This window comes from Tachypleus tridentatus, chromosome 6 (genome assembly GCF_004210375.1).
Source record: "Tachypleus tridentatus isolate NWPU-2018 chromosome 6, ASM421037v1, whole genome shotgun sequence".
Taxonomy (NCBI): Eukaryota; Metazoa; Arthropoda; class Merostomata; order Xiphosura; family Limulidae; genus Tachypleus; species Tachypleus tridentatus.
In genome coordinates this window covers 45,643,669-45,663,596 of record NC_134830.1, presented here as the reverse complement: position 1 = coordinate 45,663,596, position 19,928 = coordinate 45,643,669, and the positions used below count along the sequence as shown (strand labels likewise).

Genomic DNA, 19,928 nt, shown 5'->3' with positions numbered 1-19,928 from the left:
CATGCTCATATCAACACAGAAATTGCAGCTATGGGAAATCAGTAATATTAAAGTTCAGCCCCTACTATTATGTTTTTGCCAAAATCCATTAAATACTTTAAAGAAAATATAATCATAATTTTATACAGTTAGGAGAGAAAGTGTTCGTACCCCTGCATCCCAAGTGCTTTTTTAGCTTTTTTTTTTAATTATGTAAATTAAATGACAAATAAACTGTTTATAAACAAATAACCAAAAATAGGAGGGGCAGAAAGTGCTCATACAGTTTAGAACGTGTGAAAAAACTGATATTCCCGTAAAAATTTTGTTTAGTTTGGCAAATAAATTACATTATACCATTCCAGAACTAGACACTGGGTTCATAATTATTGGAATTTAGCCAGCAAAAAATGTACTTCCAGCAATTTAGCTCCATCTCCATCATTATTTGCTTGGTCATTGTGGTGAACAGGAAACAACTGTCTGGTGATTTAAAAAACCGAATTATTGTAAAATACAAGTCACGTGTCTCTCTTTCCGGTATTGCTATACAACTTAATGTGCTGAAATCTATTGTTCAAAGTATAATTGCCAAGTCTAAGCTTACAGAATCAACTGCTAACCTCCCTTGTTCCAGATGCTCCACCAAAATTCCAGAGAGAACCAAGAGAAAGGTTCTCAGAGAAGTTAGTAGGAGCCCTCGTTTAACACATAATGACATACAGAAACTGGTAAGGGAAATTGGGGTTGAAGTAAGCACCCCTACAGTTACGAACTTGTCATGCTCTTCTGGATTCATAGCATGCCGTCCTCGTAGAAAGCATACAGATAAACCCTTTACCTATTGGAAGAGTGTTCTTTGGTCAGACGAGACTAAAATCTGGCTTTTCGTAATATTTTCTGTAAGAAGGGGGAATGAAATCTTCCAAAGAATACTGTCCCTAGAGTTAAACACAGAGGTGGCTCAATCATGCTATGGGATTCCTTCAGCTCTTTTGGTGTAGGCAGCTTTCACTGCATCAACAGAATCATGAAAAAAGAAGAGTACATTGATATATTAGGCACTTATATCAAGAATGATGTTCGGAGCTTGCGACTTTGGGGTCATTGGATCTTCCAACATGACAATAACCCTAAGCACACATCAGTTGCAGAGGAATCATATAAGCATTCTGGAGTGGCCATCGTAGTCACCCGATCTCAACCCAATTGAAATCGTTTGGCATAAGTTGAAGACCAGGGTTCGTCAGCATCATCCAAAAAACTTGCAAGAGTTGGAGACCTTCTGTAAAGAAGAATGGAAGAAAATACCAGTCGAGTACTGTCAAACAATCATGGAGGGCTATGAGGAGAGATTTCACCAAGTAAATTCACCTGAAAGGCTACACAACTAACCATTAAAGTAGATGCACAAACACTTTCTGACCCCCCTATATTTGGTTATTTGTTTATAAACAGTTTATTTGTCGTTCAATTTACATAAAAAATTTGTAATGTGTGTTAGTATAATATTTATAATATACTATACATTTATTATCCTAATCATGATACTTAAGTTATGAGGAAAAACTACTCATGACACAAGCTAAAGATCAAATATGGTTATAAATCAGTTTAGTATTTAATCACATAATGCCAAAAACATAGTTCAATTTCAGCCTTACTAAAACCAAGCAATGTTTAAGCAGCACCACCACACTAAAGACTGTGTATCATACATATTATTCATAACACGGCATAACTATAAAGTTACATTGTAAGTTTATAAACCTCAAAGCAACTGGCTGCATAACAGTAGAAGATATTATTACATCATATCTGTAAAAGTTTCAGAAATTACAGAGTAAGGACTCAACTTATGCATTACATTATACCACTATTTATAGATATATTCACAAGATATATTAGGCAATGACACAATAAGTTTTTTTTTTTTTTTATTGTTTAGACTGAACACTAATCAATAACAATTTCAAGACTTGTCCTTACATAAAGAACCTTAAAAATTAGTTGAAAAAAAATGCAGATAATATGCTGATATTTAACACAAGTTTTAGATTATTTTCCAGTTTTTGATTGGTCAAAACATAAGTGGGAGACTCAGTGACTTGCCAATCATCCTAAGAATATACAAAGCCTGATTCATGACTGCTTTGAAATAATATATTTTTAATACTATAAAACAAAGGAATTTTCTATTTACTTCAGAAATGGGTAAAGGTATTTAAAGAAATTTTTTTTATCTCACATAACAAAGTTGTGTTTTTCAAATAATTCAGTGTGAACCAGTTTTAAAATGCATAACATTTAGGCACATACGTTAAATTTTATATAACAAAGGCATTCAAATGTTGAAAAATATAGAATATTCTTATTACCAAAATGAAATATAAAACTACAAATAACTTACCTAGTAATAAGTTTTCTTTTTGTTGAATACTAAATTTTTTTTAACCAACGACCAACCCAGAAAGTTTCTCATTTATCACAATTTACATGCTTCAAAAGTTAAATTTTCTAATAAAATACAATATCTTAACATTTTTAAGAGTGAAGGAAGTGACAATTCATACTTTGACTTCAAGTACATGTGCCGTTTGCCACCATTTCTGTGAATGATGCAGTCTATACGTAATGTCAGTTGTTGTCATTGTTTATCTTTAATACATTCTAATTTTTTCTTTACTTGTGATATTTCTAGAACTTTAAAAACCAAATAACATGAAGTATCCAGCTATCTTTTTTTTTTTTTTTATCAGCTTCTTCAAATTAATAAATTCTTCACATCAGAAATTTTTGCTTTCACTATTTTACCATTTTTGTAACAAATTTATAAACTTTTTTACTGCATGATAAGCAATATTTATAAAACAAATACACCAATAATTTTTCTTCCAGTATATTTTATTATTTTAGAACAAACATAATTTATTCACATGTAATGAGCAATATTTTGTTAACAAATCTAAGATATTAAAAATATTAGGTTAAATTATCAATTTTATTACCAAACTATCACAGATTTTAAGATGTCCCTTCATAATATTACTTTTAACCATTGTTTATAACCACAAAATAAAATGAATTCAAGCATGTTTATTGGGTTACTTAGACTAGACTTGGCTCTAGAGTTCCTACCTTACATCAGGCAACCTAGTTCTGGCTGTAATGTTTTTACCTTATATTGAGCTATTTACTCCTGGATATAGTGTTTCTACCTTTCTTAACAGTTCTGCAAATAAGAAAGATCTAAAAAAAAAACTCCTTTTATTGCAGAAACTGTTAGAGGTGAAGTGTCTGTGCTGAACATGTAGTGGCCAACAAATGATTCTTGTTATGATAACTTGAGATAATGATTCCTCTTCTGCAGCTTAGATTAAAAAAAAAAATGTTTTAACCTGTTAAGAGTGCTTCAGCTCCAAATGGATATTTCTGAGCAGAATCTGGTGTTTTTATAGAAGACGTGTCCCTACATTTTCTCTGCAAGACATGGTAATGTCAGATATTCCAAAATATTATGCAAAAGTCTTTAATGATTTTACTGTACTCACACAGCTGAAGAAGGCCAGCTCACTCAATGTCCCATACCACAAGAAAATAGTTGAATGGTCTTCTGAAACTGTGTTTGACAACAACAGTTCAAAGGCATTGTTTCTCATGGTAAGGCAACTTCCATCATTGCCTAGTCTTCTCTAACAAGCCTGAACTCAATAGGAAATCCAAGTTCATTCCTGAGCAATGCTTCCTCTAATATTTTAAATCTATGCACAGAATGAATTTTTTTTTTATGTGCTTCAGCATTAAGGTAACGTGCTGATGTACACTACCAGTTTTTTTTAGTGGTATTTTTACACTTTCAATCTTGCTGGACCATTAGGCTGCTCTGCAATGCTACCAATTGGGTATTTGAGCCTTATTCCCGTTGGTTGCCAGGGTCATTTATGGCTGTGAACATGGTGAGATTCTTCACCATTGCTGAGGATGTGCTCCTGAGACTACAGACAGTACCAACATTTTTCTTAATCTTCTTTCATGATGCTCTAGATATAAAGCTTCACCAAAGACAAAAAAAATCAAGATTAGAAATTTCTTACCAAATTTAGAATTAAAAACCTCAATTCTAAATATTGCTTATCAGTGAGCTCAGCCTCCGACATATTGGAAATCCGATAAGTGATTAACATAAATGTCCAGCCAATAATGCCACAACTGATCTCTTCTACTCAGAAAATGTTGCTAATGTGAATGCAGAAAACTATTTTTTTTATAGTAGGAAAGATGAATGTAAAGTTCTAAATATCTGTAAATATTAAGTCCACAACATTTTGATATAGAACATTTACACATCAGGCTACATTGGTCAGACCTTTGACTGAAATGATGTTTGGTTGCTAATCCAGAGATCTAGTTACATGGGTACAGGAGGCAGTAAGAACTGTAAAGTGGTTTTATACACTGATTAGTGCAATTACTTCCACTAATTTATGAGCAGTGTAAATGTTTCTATTATTGAAAATTCTAACAAGTTTATTCAATTTTCATGGTGAAAAAAGTTAAATACAATTTACATAATAAGTTAGTTCATCTCTAAATACATAAATAAGTCCAGAGTTGAATTCATGTGTCAGCAGAAAAATGTCATATTACCACAAATAACAGTTGTAACAAAATTTGTGTACAACAACTAACACAATAAAAAAGAATAAAGAAAATGGATATTCAGTAAATCCATAAAGTCCAGAAATAGTCCACAATCATGATATTGTTTGATTCTTGCTGTTTCTTAGCCAAAACAACAAGAAAACAATGGGCACAAGTTGTCTTTCATTTGTGCAACTGAGATTAACCCAACAATCTGTCATCTTTATTAATATCCCAGTTTGTTACCAGTTAAACCTTCTAACACCAAGTTAATACAAAACAGTATTTTGCTCTTAATGCAGTCTATCTTAAAACATACAAAAATCTCATTATTCAGCATCAAATTCTTTGTCAATGACAAATTGACCATTTTATAATTTAAGTTCATGCACATAACTTAGTACAAAACAGTCCACAAGATACATATAAACTAATATAAGCTAACACATAAGGCAATATACTTCAGTACTTGAAGCTAGAGTTGTGTTGTTGTGTTCTGTATGTAAAGCATACTCTGATATTTATTTTGTTATTTTCATCAACAATATTGTTTAGAATGTTTAATATATCTAATTTTATTACATTTTAACTTTTTTATTATTAAACTTTTATTCTAGATATTTTTAGCATTATTAGCTTGATGCAGGTATTTTAAATTAATCTAATTCTCATAAATTGGTCAAACCTTGTGAAATATGATTACACCTAAAAATAAACAGTAAAGACACATAACTGGTGAAACTCATAACATGTATCAAAGACAATTTATAACAAATCTCCCTTATGGTTGAGAGTGCTTACTAGAAAGAATTCCACACGAAGGCTAAGGGAGTGTGATGTCACATAATCAAACAATAATGTGATTACTCTCAGAGAATATGCTTGACACATCACTGATTGTCCCATTATGAAAACAAGAAAGATACAGCTTCAAAATATGTGCCCACTAAAATACATGCAATATTGCTGGAGAAAGTAGATAAAAGACCAAAATTGAGTCTCCAAATTCATCATCAACTAAAAAGCCAAAAAAATGTTCAAGTGGGTTGCCCACCTTGACCATGTGCAAGTGGAACACGAAAAAGGTCAGCATTTAAGTATTACACAATAGAAAGTCCCTGCTGCATAAGTAAGGTTTCCTATGTTTGAAAGTCTTCAAATGTACCTAAAGTATATATATGTATCTAAAACTCTTTGGAAAGGTCCAACCTCATTATCTATAAGACAGCCCAAAAATATTCAATGTTTGTAAGTAGCATGTTCTGCAAACACACTGAAATAACATATGTATGAGAAACTGTCAAACTTAAAAGAATGGAGTTATTGTAATTTTCTATTACCACACTATCCAAATGTTGTGCAGTAATTATCAGAGACTTAATAATAGAAAGGCAAACAATGATTTATAAGCATAAGGAAAAGTTTTATTAATGATGAAACATACAACTTGTTTTGATGGAACATTGGTCTGCCTTCTTTGGATATGATCAGCACTCAACAATACAAGGTTTATATATCATTACATAAACAATAGGGATAAAATATGATAGAATATAGGTAGAGGTCACCTGCTGACACTATATCCATTGTTTTTAATCCCTACTGTTTTTGTAATATGTAAATCTGACTGCTTAGTACTGATCATACCTGAAGACAGACAAATGTTCTGTTGAAACAAGTTGTATGTTCCACCATCAAACTTTTCCTTATGCTTATAAATCATTATCTGCCTACCTATTATTATATTAGTATAATATGCTTCCTTACTCAAGTGCTACAGATTTGTTACATTCAAGGGTACAGAGTGGCTCCCTAGGTTGCTGGTGCACTACAAAATCAGCTGAACCAACAATGGGATAAAATAAGCAGAAGTTCAAGGACTGCTTGGGTTATAAAACCTGAATGGTTTTTAAGATGTTCTAAAATGAAATCTGATGCTCTTGTTGACTGAAAATATGTTCAAATCAGAATAATATCTTTATCAATATATATTATAGATTATTAAGTACTAAAAGCAAAACAAGCACAGAGTAAGAAACAAAGTCTTTTAGACAAAAGACTAAACTTTTTCTCAGTCTAAACAACAACAAAAATTCACCCTTTCTGAAAACATACAAAAATAAATTGATGCTCATTTGAGTTCAATACCTCATACATACAAAATACTGAGTGATCCCACAAATGTCATAAAAATCAGATGTCTTGCCTGAATGTAGAATATTAAAATGTCCTAAGTGATACAATTTCACTTTATGACAACAGATGAAACAACTGATACAAAAGACCAACTTTCTCACTACATTATACCTTGCACTGGGTCATTTAGTAAGTCACTGCTTCAGGAAGAAAATGTTTGAGAGTGACAATAAGTTCCTCAATTGGTCAAATTTGTAGATAAACTTCTCCAGCTAATAACAATTTCAAGAAGAATACAACTAGTAGAAACATACAGAAAACTTTCATAACCACAAGTCAACTGAGGAAGCATTCAAGCAATAGCACAGTACCGGATTAAGGAAAACAAAATATTATTAATGCATGGCATACAGTTTTTGAAAGTTTATGGTGTACTTGCAGTACTGACAATACATCCTTATGCTTTTACTTCCTCCCTTTTTAATGAGTCTACATAACAATAGATTTCTTAACTACAAAACACAGCAGTTTCAATAAACATAATTAATCATTTGCCTGAAAGATTAGATTGATATATTTACCAGTTCCACAGGCTGAAACACTGGTTTAACTATTAATGAAGCATGACAACCACTCATGAATGTGGAATTTATCTTACTTAAAATATACCTTTTGTTCTCTGGAATAAATCTAAAGCTTCTGCATTTTCAAAAGTAGTTTATTTTGATTGCCTATAGAGGGCAGATGTGATTCATCATGTTGACTTCAAACTGTGTTTTCAATTTAAACAAACACATGCCACAATGAAAGAAGTGTCAAAGGATGAACAATAAATTCAAGTAAATTTCAAAAGACCCAGAAACTTAAGCTTACTTTCAAATAGTTTATTATTTTCACTCCAGAAGGTGAAGTCAACCATCTGAAATAAGCTCGAATTTTTGGGTCTTTTGAAATGCAACTGACACACACAGACAGAACAAATAAGATGTGATAAGTTATTAGGACATGAATGTACAGTACAAATCTTGTCAAATTTTTGCAATCTATATATTTTTTTTAAACCACCAAGTGTTAAAAACTTACTTGAAATTAATTGCCATTACTGGCATAGAGCCAGTGAACAAAACCATAAAGCCCAAATAAAACATAAGATGTTGATAATTAAAGTAAGTTTGTAATATTGGCAGAAAACTAGTCCACAGGGACATTACAATTTAGTATACAGATACAGAAATTTAACAGTAGTAAAATTTTCTATATTAATATTATTTACAATTAAGCAACATTTTTCATTAAAAAAGAACAAGTGTACAAGTAACAGACAAACAGAATTATAATTTTCTATTTACAATTTTAGAATGCCACAATGTTACCAATGCACCACCTAAAAAACTGTGTAGTGATCTTTTAAAATAAAATAGGCATCCTTGTAGAACTGATGAAGTTCCAACAAAGAATTTTTCATTAGGTTAAGCATTTCTTGCCAAAATCTAAATTTTTTTAACCAACAATGAGTAAGGCATTGCTCGTTAAAGTGCCATCAAATTTTTCTATCAATCTGACTTTCTTCAAAACAAGTTCTATTCAACTAAAGCTGGATATTTGTAATTCAAGAATAAAAAGACATTATTTTCCTCACCAAGATACACACACACACACACACACACACATTCTCACCTACTATTGACAGGTTAATGATAGGATTGCTTCGTGCAACATATTTCAATGGTTAAAGATCTATAATATACAGTAATACTATTTAGAAGACATTAAAAATGACTTTAAGACTAGCTTGAGACGACTCAGGTGCACTCCACATTTCATAATAAGTATCTGCCAATATTAGCTGAAGCAAACCACATCTTAACATATTTTCAATTATTTGGTCATAGTTAGTTTGTTAGATGGCCACTGGAAATGCTGTTTACACTGAGCTCTACTAAAACACTGGAGAAAATCATTTCTGTTATTTACTATATATCACATAAATCCAGATACGTAACATTCATTTACTGAGTATATTTTGTGCAGAAATGTAATAAATCAAAGAAATTTTTGTTTCATTAATGTAAGTATGGGATATAAAAAAAACAAAAACAATGTGTTTCAACTAATTAAAAAAAAAAGACTGGCATGGAAACAATAACATAGGTACAAAACAGATTACTGAGAAAATTGTACAATACTTCATGGCAAAAAATTAACATTCAGCAGATCAAACATTCAAAACTGTTAACACCCAAATAAAATTTTTAAATACTATATACACACATACACAAGCTTGTGTAAGGTTAAATCCTTTTATTACGTGTAACAATAACCTTTACAATAATTGCACATTTTAATTGTTATTGAACCATTAAACTAATCTAGCTTATGGAAGATCAAATTGAAACAGAATTGGCACTCATTTCAATACTGTTAGTTTTGCAACTTTAGCTACTTTCACTGTGAGGTAATTGTAACCATTAAAACTTAAATATAGAGAAGACATACATGAAAGAATTTGAACACATAAATACATATTTGTATTTTCAGATATAACTTAAATATCATTAGAATCAGTTTACTTTATAATGAAATGAGATGACCTTGAGTGTTTACACAAATAAGATAATATAACCAGTGTGTTATATAAATGTTCTATTAAATTAGGCACAATATGCTGCATATTTTGTATCTGTACATTGAAGTAATACACTAATTTCTTTTATGCACTTATTAGATCATTTCTACTTTTGTAATACTTGTCCAAAAATAGTTTGAACAGAAACATGTTACTCTGTGATCAAATAAGGAAGCCATTTATGTATTCATGGTAAGTAATTGTCATTTCAAGAAATCAAAACTATGACTTACAAATTTTGTAATTCTTCTTCACTAATTGAGTATCTAGAGCATGGTGATATTGATACACTGACTTTCCCAGAAGCTCTTCTGGTCTGTACTCCAGTAATTCTTGAATCCTTCAAATGAACAAATTTCCCACTCTTATATTATTTCATACAACACAAAATTTTGGCTACAGTACTTAGTTCTTTTTTTAAATGTAACCAATGAAATATTTCATAAGATGAAAGTGCTGTATAATCATCTCAGAAAAATCATGACAGGTCAAATCGAGAATGTAGTTTATAAAAATAAAATAAGCTTAATACTATAGTTTTATGACAAAAGTAATTTCTGATAATTAATGATTTGCAGCAAAGGCATTCATACCATAATTATAAATGTTCATTGCATATTCATCTTTACGAAAAAAATAGGTTGAATTACACACTAAAACACTTTCATACATGGTTCTGAAATCAGATGACTCAGACATTAATCAGTTGTCCACAACTGTTACATCACGTGACTACTCAGCTACTTGTTAGCATGTTAGAGTATGCCATGCAATGACCTGGCTCCTAAACTAAACATAGAATTAAACACAAAATACAACTCATCAAATTCAACATAATTATACCCAAGTATGTATAAAATCTTTACAAATATAAACTTTTGTATGCATGTTTACACACACACACACACACACACACACACACACAAAAAGAAATTGTATTTTAAAAAAAACATCATTAAAAGTGCCTGTTGACTTGAACTTTGTAGTTAACCATATGAAACATATTTGTGCTACTGTACTTAAATCTCTAAGTAGGTAACATCCCAGAAGTGCTATTGTTTACATAAGTAACTTGAAGTTCTGGTCATTGCAGAGTTTGAAATTTAATGATAATGAGTAACCTTTAAAATGTGATTAAGTAGGATGTAATCTTTAGAAACCTTTATTAAAGATGTCCTAAATTCTTACCTTTCATCTGCATACGTAAATTTCATGTCAAGAGAGTGTCGACTCAGAAAGGTCTGTTTGTCAAGTGGAACTTTCGATGTTAGAAGGATGTGGAATTGGTTCACCAAGTGCAATGAAAAAGCTAGTTGAAGGGGTGACATCCTTAGAGGATTCTTTTTCAACTTTTACAAGAGGGCTATTGTTGATTATATATCCAGAACAGTGGATAACCTACAAAATTAAGTAAACAACTGATAATTATAACAAAAATTGAAATTTTTAAAATGAGAACATCTTTACAAATAGCCAAATACTCTATTTTGTCAGCTTGTCTAGCAAGTGGAATTAAAATTAGAGCATTTATATATAAAATTTGGAAATCAGTTTTGAGTTGCTACAAGTCAAACTGAAGCTAGATCTCTCACTGAATATACATACACATACAAATAAGAAAACTTGAAAATAAGTGAGGCAAGAAAGATTTTGAAATATATTAAAATTAAATGGAAAAGGTTTTCCTTTGAAACGGTGTTTAGGTTCGTCTGTTACACAAATATTGATATCCATGTAACATGATCTTATCAATATTAATCGTGAAAAAAAAAAAAGTTTTAAGAGATTTTTCTCAACCCTTTCAACTGTGTAATTTTATTTCTAGAGGCATTCACCAAAAATTGTTAATTTTCAAACTTGAAGGAACCATAAAATGTTTACATCCAAAATAAAAATTTCCTGAAAACAATACTTAAACGAAATTTACATTTTTAACAAGAAATCTGTTGAAAAGGGTTCTTGAATACTTTACAATAAAACTGACCAAAATGATTCAATAAAAAAGCCAAATATCTTCCAAAAGCATGAACCTGTACAATGTATATACCTGTGTGTACAAAAAAAATCATCATAGCTCCTAAAAAAAAAAGCAAAACAAACAATTATGCACATGTTCTACATGTTCTTTGATTTCTAATAAGTGACGTTTTTAAACAAAGAAGATATAAAACATTATAGTTTAGTGTGTGGCTGGGAAGAACTAGTATGGTCCATGATACAAGTGAAAGCCTACAGAAGAAGCCTTTATTATAAAGTGCAAATACCCATACCAGCCACCTTGTTTGTTTTTTGATTTTTGTGCAAAGCTACATGAGGGCTATCTGCACTAGCTGTCACTAATTTAACAGTGTAAGACTAGAGGGAAGGTAGCTCATCATCACCACCCACCGCCAACTCTTGGGCTACTCTCACCAATGAATAGTGGGAGTGATAATCACATTATAATGCCCCCACAGCTGAAAGGACAAGCATGTTTGGTGCGATGGGGATTTGAACCTGCGACCCTTGGATTATGAGTCGAACACCTTATCCCACCTGGTCATGCTGGGCCCCTTGAGATTGCATTTTTACTTCAAGTGGGTTTCTTGTTATCACAAAGAAAAAGTTACTTGTCACCCAATTTCATATTTAAATTTTATACAAAGTATTTCACACACACACAAAAAAAAGCATCTAATGAAGTTGTCTACTATTAATCTACTATTAATAACACATAATAGAGACAAGTGGAGAGGTCTGAATACTATATATATACAAATTATACATGAGGGTAGGACTCAAAAGAATTGAACCAACTAGACTCAGGTGATACTTTAAGGTATCCTTAACACTTTCTTATACACACAGCATTTTCTTTTTAAAAGCAAATTTTAGTTTTTACAACTGATCATGAAAACATTTAATAATTGCATTAAGGTCTGCAACACCAAGTAGTACGAAATATTGATCAGTTTGTTGAATCAGAATTACATGTCGATGTGGTTAAAGACTTTCAAAAGACTCTTATGACTACCACTAATGTACAAGTTCAAACAATATTTCCATGAATTGTTACAAACTTGACACTCCATACCTTATAAGAGGCAGATCTGACATTGACACTTCTTCCCTTGTTGGTTAACGTGCATTTCATTCTAAAGAAAAATGATCGAGGAAGCTTTGATTTCTCGTTGTCTTTAAACGACAAAATTTGTTTGATTTCTTCATGATCACAGGGGTGGCTGAAGTCATAAATATTGTTTCCCAGAAGGTCAATCTAAGAACAAAAGTTATAGCATAAAATTTGCAGTTCTTTGGACTGATTGTTAAAACAACAAATATATGTAGATTTCATATTCTGGTAAGCTGCATGAATCTCACAAGTAAACAATGGGTTTTTATGTATTTGAAATAATAATATACTTCATTTTCCTTTGAAGTTAATGTTATTCATTCATTATTGATTATAACAGTTAAACTAATTTTCATTATCACACCTTGTATGCTTCTCAAGATTTTGCATTTTTTGCTTAGTATATAAATATGCTACTAGTCTATTAGACTAGCTTACAAGGTATTGTCTGAATAACTTAAAAATATCATTGGTATAAGGGATATCCAAATGACAATTCAGCACATAGTAATCATTAGGTTTCAACTTTCCTGTGTATTAAACTGATAAAAATTGGTAACAATTATGTTACATAATAATGACTCATTAATTTGTTATTTTTATACATAAAGCTGACCTTCTGTTTATCGTAAGTTTATTAACAAGTGTAAGAAAATGAATAGTATAGTGATGTTGTGAAACAAACATTTCACAAATATGTTTCTCAGTAAAAGTGTTCAAACAAACTCTTCAGTACAATTTCCCTGTATTTAACAGTTAAACACAGCCAAGAGAAATGTATAAAACCTCCAACATTAGTTGCTATACATACCTGATTTCTCATGGATTAGGTTCCACATTTCACTTTGTTATTTCTGATTGTACTTACCTGTATTATATTGTCATTACAAGAAGGAACATTGTCTTATTTTAGAAAAAACATTCTTGTGTATTACAAATATACAAGAATTATTATAAATTTTTAAAGGTTTTCCTGATGTTAGCAACAAGTGTGGCACTTTAAAAAAAACACAAAAAAAAAACAGTTTTTATGTAGGACAATATCTGCACACACAATTCATATGTAATAACAAAAATCCATTTGATGATGTACATGAGTAAATCCACACCCAATTTAAAAACATCTAGGTAATTACAATTAAAGTTTGTTTTTTTATTATTGTTTACAGGGAAGTGAAAAACAAGTTCTGAATTGAACCTATTACAAACATCTTAATGTTTAAGACAAATACCTAATTCAGCCAGTTTAAACTAATTACATTAATTACTGGTCACCACCTTTCCATCAAGTTTCTTGAGCATTACTGATAGCTTAATAGCAGAGCATGCTAATCATTTTTTTTGGCCATGCTGATGTAAATGTTTTCATGTTCTACATTTTCTTAGATTCTTCTGATTGGCTGTAACCGTTCTTGTTTGTTTTTAATTTTTCAAAAGGGTAGCCAACTTTTGAGGCCTTGAAATTTAACATTACTTGCACATCAGAACTCTTGTGAACACAGCACTTAGTTTCACTACTGTTTTTAATAGCATTAGGCAGCCCCAGTTGTACTCTTCTAATCCTAATTCAAAATTGTTTAGGGGAAGTAATATGATGCAGCCTACATTTTACATAAAACTAAGACCTTAGATCAAAGCACAAAAAATGCTTTATAGATCCAACAAGTTCAAGTTGGGAAGAGAATAGCATTGGATGCACATATATACCTCTCAAATTCTGTAATCATTAGCGTATTTTTAAAAACAGTGCTTATAAAACAAACATTCTACAGATTTATGAATAATTCACACAATAGTTCCAATTAGATAAAAGAGGTAAGAAAAACAAAATTAAAAAACAGTGAATTCTGCACACTTCATTAATTATGGCATATAATGTTTGTTGTTTGTTGAACTGTTTCTTGTAATCTGCATTATACAAGTGTCCATATAAAAATTGTCATATGCTTTATTTTTAGTGTTGGTATGAGAAATGAACACTGCTGGGCACTATAGAATTAAAAATTAGATATAAGTGAAGGTACAAAACCAAAAAATATACCTGAGTAAGGCCTAGATAATGATGGACATTTTCTGACATAAACACAAAATCTCCTTCTTCTGATAATACTAACAAGAATCCTTCCAATGCCTTCAGGAAAGTAGAATCCCAGTTACTGGGGCTAGGTAATAGACTTTTTTGAATTTCTGCAAATAATTTAAAATGTAACATTTTTATTTTAAATACATTTTTTGGATTGAAATACAGACATGATGGAATATCACTATGAAACACTGATTGCTAAATGCAGAAAATACCTCCGTGTTCATTTATTAAGTAAATTCTTGGGAGGATTTGTGAAATTGCAGCTTAATAATACATGATATAAGAAACTACAAAATAAGTCTTTTGTACAGAGTATTTGCACGTCTAAATGGAATAGTTTCAGTCACGTAAATCAAGCATACATTAGTTCTTATAAGTTTCAAACAGTTTTATTGTTGTGTTTCATACTATGATGAAATACACAAATAAGCCAGCCTTAACAGTATTTGTAGAGAGATTCATTATTCTCAGCATCAATTTTTGAATTTAAAAAAAAAACAACTACCAAGACAATTTGAGTTTTCTCTCCCCCTTTCTAATTAAAAATGTGCAGCAACAACAAAAATAAAGTTTTGTGAGTTTACAGTCTTACTTAAATGCTCTACACAAAAATTGAAGACAAGTTCCATAATACTTAACTATGGATATTTTACATCAGAAATTTTGCAAGGGTTGCAAACTAACAAACCTAATTTTTTGTATAGCTAACCATGTACATTGTTTACTGTTCTACCCTAAAAAACTAGCTTAAAGCAAATTTGAGAAATAAATTTATTGCTATTACCCACATTTTAGATCATGTGAGATCTATAAGAAGATTAAGTTTACACAGAACAAATTAAATGGGGTTACAGGTTGCCCCACGCTCCAAAGAGATGTTGCTATAAAAGCCCAAATATGCCCTGCCTTCAAGCTGATAAGGTGACAATAATAGCAGGGCTATATGATATGACGGCACATTCAATGATAGTAACATTCTTACAGTTAAGCAATATTATGATAATTATGAATAATAGGAAGCGTGTATCTGAAGATCTCATGTTGCCATGTTAACACATGTTGTGCACATAACAGAAAAAAAACAACAACAGTGTAATACCCTTATATATTAGTTACCAAAACAAAAAGTTTATTCTTTGTTACATTCTTTTCTGTTGTCCTGTGAAACAGTTGTCACTATTCCTTACTTTTTTTAAATGATACTTCTGGAAATTATTATATGTATGTCAATCTGATTACAAGTACTGGAACTTAATTAGATACAAACAAAACTAAGAACTCTGTGCTCATACAGTTTTATGAAAGCCATTTTTTTAAGCTGCTTTCTTGGCAATTACTCAGAAGGAAACCACATCTTACACATCATTTGATATATTATTTCTTTGGATTTAGAAAGCACTAATATTGGTGTACGTACAATAGAGAAGGTTTCTTTTTTTGTGTGGAAAATAACTAATATTATTATGCTTATTAAAAATCTTGTGTGTCATAATACCTGGTTATTAACAAAAGTAACATCATTACAATAACAAGTTTCTTAAAATGCGACTAATCTCTGCATATTAAGGGCTTTCCAAATAATTATCACAAATAAAAATTACAAAATACCATATGCAAAGTTGTAAAAAAAAAGACAACAGAAATTTATCAGTATTTTAGTTACATATATATGTTTAGTAAATAATTTTTTTAAGTAAAGTCTGCTTATATTTCTAAACTGAATAAGGTAAGAATTTAACAAATGAAGTTACTTATACCTGTATTAACACATTATAATGTCTCCACTGTAATATAACCTAAACCTTGCTTTTGATTCCTATAGGAATCCTGTAGATTCCTGACAAGTCAATTAGTTGTGTTAAAAATATCTCAAAATGTTCATTTAAAGTTAAACAAGCCAGATATATGACTAAGTATAAAAATGCTAGTGCACTGTAAATGTGGGGAGGTTTGTTTCCGTTTTAAACTACCACCTGATTCACTAATGGTATCATGAAACAAAACTACATCATTGGATGATAAAAGTTTACACTTGAAACATTACTATTACATCTATTTTCAAAATGTACACCATTTATAAACACTATAAAGAGGGCTAATACTAAGACAAGTCTTGTTTATGTTATTTTCATTAATTCTGAATACAAGACATGACAAAAACAAAATAAATGGAAATTTAAATTAAATACAAGATCCACACTCTGCCGCATACATAAAGTGCTTCAGAGCATCGTTTTAAAATAATTTGAAACCTCAAAACTGTGAACCAATTGTCTGTTTTGTTGCTTAATTAGGCTTAATTTCAACCACTAGTTCACAAAAGAGTTGCTATTACATTAATAAAAAAAAAAAACATTTCTAAGCCATTTTATAACCAAAGAAAAAACTTATAATCATAAAATACCATGAACAAAACCATTTAATGTTGTGCTGTTTGTTTCTGATAGGACAAGCACTGCACATACTGTAAAGGGTGAAAAGAATTGCACACATTTTAAATTTAGTCCATGTTCTTGTTACTATCATATACAGTTCTAGCATTCTTCAGATACACAATTACAAATGGTATAACCTACATGCATTTCAAATATTTTACAAAAACACTTATTATACAGAGCAACAAATGTGTGTGTATGTGCACATGCTGAAAGGTAAGCATTTTGTTAACACAAAAGTCACAACAACTGCAAGGTCAAACACTTGATTTGAATATTATGAGTATATCAAACAGCTCTTTATGAAATACTATTTTTAAGTAACTAAGTCACACATATTCCTTTACACTCTTAGAATTTCATAAACATGTAACTAGTTTAGTCAGTTGTGGGCAATGGTAGATCTTAGGCACATCATCTTTTTCTTCCATAATCACGCATAAAACAAAAGCTTACAATTTTATAAAAGTAACTAATTTTAATTTAAATAAGAAATAAATACACTTTCTATATCATTCTGTTTACAAACTTGTTTTTTGTTTATGGTAAAACCAATTATAAAAATCACAAAGAAAGAAAATCTAGTAAGCTCTTTATTACACTGTTATTCATTTTGAACACAAACTACATTTTGCTTAAACAATATAGATACCCATAAAAACCTCATCTAATACTGTGTGGCAAGAATAGGGTTTGTTCATTTGTTGTTAAACACAAAGCTATAAAACAGGGTATCTGTTGTGTGTCCATCACAGGGGCTGGAAAAGTGCTTTTCAGCACTATAACATTTAGACTTTCTGTTGAGCCACAAGGTGATGAAAAAGAGAAAATCTTTGAGCTAAGTAAATTTTAATAATGCAGAATCAATTAACATATGGATGACAGTTGGCTAAATAGTTTCATTTTATTAAATAGCTAAGGTAAACATTTGTTCAAATACAAAGATTATTAGATCACTAAAGCTTTGCCAATGAATGTTAACTATTTGATTTAGCCTATATCCATTATATCGTGAAGAAAAAAAGACACAGTCCTCAATTTATTTCTCTCTCTTGTTGGTACATAATTTGTATACTAACCTTTATCATTTGCTTTAAGAATTAAATACATTCAGAATTAAAATTACTATAAGCTGTAACCTTGATTCCTCATCTTTAATTAGCACAACATAATTAAATGGTCTTCACAATCTGTTCATCTGCCCTTTCTACAGTTTTTAGCTAAACAGATTAAAACAGAGTTGAAAAAAAAATCTTACAGAAAAGAAAACAGTTGAAGTAAGAAATAAAGTGAAACAACTCCAACAATCTTTCCTTGTAGAAAAAAAATAAAATGATAGTTTAAAACTTGTTTTCAAACAAATGTATGTATAAGTCATTGTAGAAGAACGATACAAAATATTTATTGAAACAAAATGGTCAGTTACATGACAGACTATCTGCACCCTGTCCATCATGGGGAAGCAAACTCAAAGTTTTAGTTTTATAAGACCCAAATGCACTGTTGACTCATTGAGGGACAAATGGCAGTTAATTGGAATAGTGAGTTTACTTAGTTTTAAGAGTAAAAACAACTTTCTTTAACATATTAAAACCTTCCACATTATAGTTTATCATATACCCAATAATCTTTCTCTTGAATACACAAGGATAAGAATAATGAGCCTAAATATTTATGTAACCAAATAGTTTGTAAATGTACTGCTAAACTACCAAACAGTTATACTCTATAATAATACACATTAGGAAAACAATACAGAAATATTTTATGTTTTATAAAATACCAACTGCTTACAAAAAATACAGATATTACTTGTATTTGACTCTTATTTAATTCACTCAGGTTTTAGAAGTTACTAAGTTTACAGTTAACAGTTTGAAATAAATACATCAGTTCTGAGAATGCTGGTGAATAACAGCCAGCTGTAAATCTAACACCATCTAACTGGTTCCATGAAATGTCAAAAACAAAAAAGAGGTCACATGTTTTTATTTGCTTTACGCTTGTAGCTATAAGCCACCTTCTTAAAGGAAGTAAATATATAGTGCACTTGTAATCTGACAGTACTTATAATGTTTTCTATTTTTGTTTTGACTATATCAATTTCACATGAGTTAGTGTAGCAGACATTCAAAATACAAAAAGCTTTTTAGAGACCAAGATGAAATGATTAACAACAGATTTACAGTTAATTTATCTCAGTCACAAACTTATATGATATTACTGAACTTTATACACAGTTTTTAAAAAGGTCCTGTAAATATGTTTCATTAACCTTTGAAGAATATACCAACTTCTGTTAACAAAATCACAGTAAAAGTTTCCAAACAGGAAACAGATTTTGTTAATATAAATTCAAACTTCTCACAGCAGCATATTTTTAGAAACTTACTAAAAATTACTTACTCAAGATAGACATTACTTATTTAGTGCATAAATACAACTAAAGTAATATTAATTCACTTAATGAACCATACTAATGAGCTGAAAGGATGTTCAAGCTATAAACCAGCAAATGCACCAATTATGTGAACAAAATTAATATTTCTAAAGTGCATATACACAGTTTCAGATATTAATTTAATAAGGTTAAATTGGATAAGTTTAAGATAGTGTATTGTTATTAGAAGTGGTAGCAATATAACTTATATTGGTAAAACTATATTAATGCTTCATATAAATCTGTACGTAACTGTATATCTGAACAACATTTTTCCATTTGATGTAGGGAGAGACATGTTTTCTGTATTGTTTTTTGTTGTTGGTTTTTTCCCTCCTAATTATATACATTCAATATAAAACTTTTTTTTAAAGCTATTATAATATAAGGTTCCCTATACGATAGATTGTAGATGTTTATTAAGTCCAATCAACTGCATGTGCACATCTTACACAGATGTAACAGCTTATAAG

The 19,928-nt window shown here is 30.4% G+C and overlaps 1 protein-coding gene across 1 annotated transcript in view; it reads right to left on the bottom strand.

Moving 5' to 3' along the window:
• LOC143252379 (hypoxia-inducible factor 1-alpha-like) overlaps positions 1-19,928 on the bottom strand; it is a 68,855-nt gene that overhangs the window by 29,034 nt on the left and 19,893 nt on the right. The window contains 5 exon segments of the mRNA XM_076504387.1: positions 9,616-9,722; positions 10,571-10,641; positions 10,643-10,780; positions 12,456-12,638; positions 14,536-14,681. Coding sequence (XP_076360502.1) covers positions 9,616-9,722; positions 10,571-10,641; positions 10,643-10,780; positions 12,456-12,638; positions 14,536-14,681 — 645 coding nt within the window.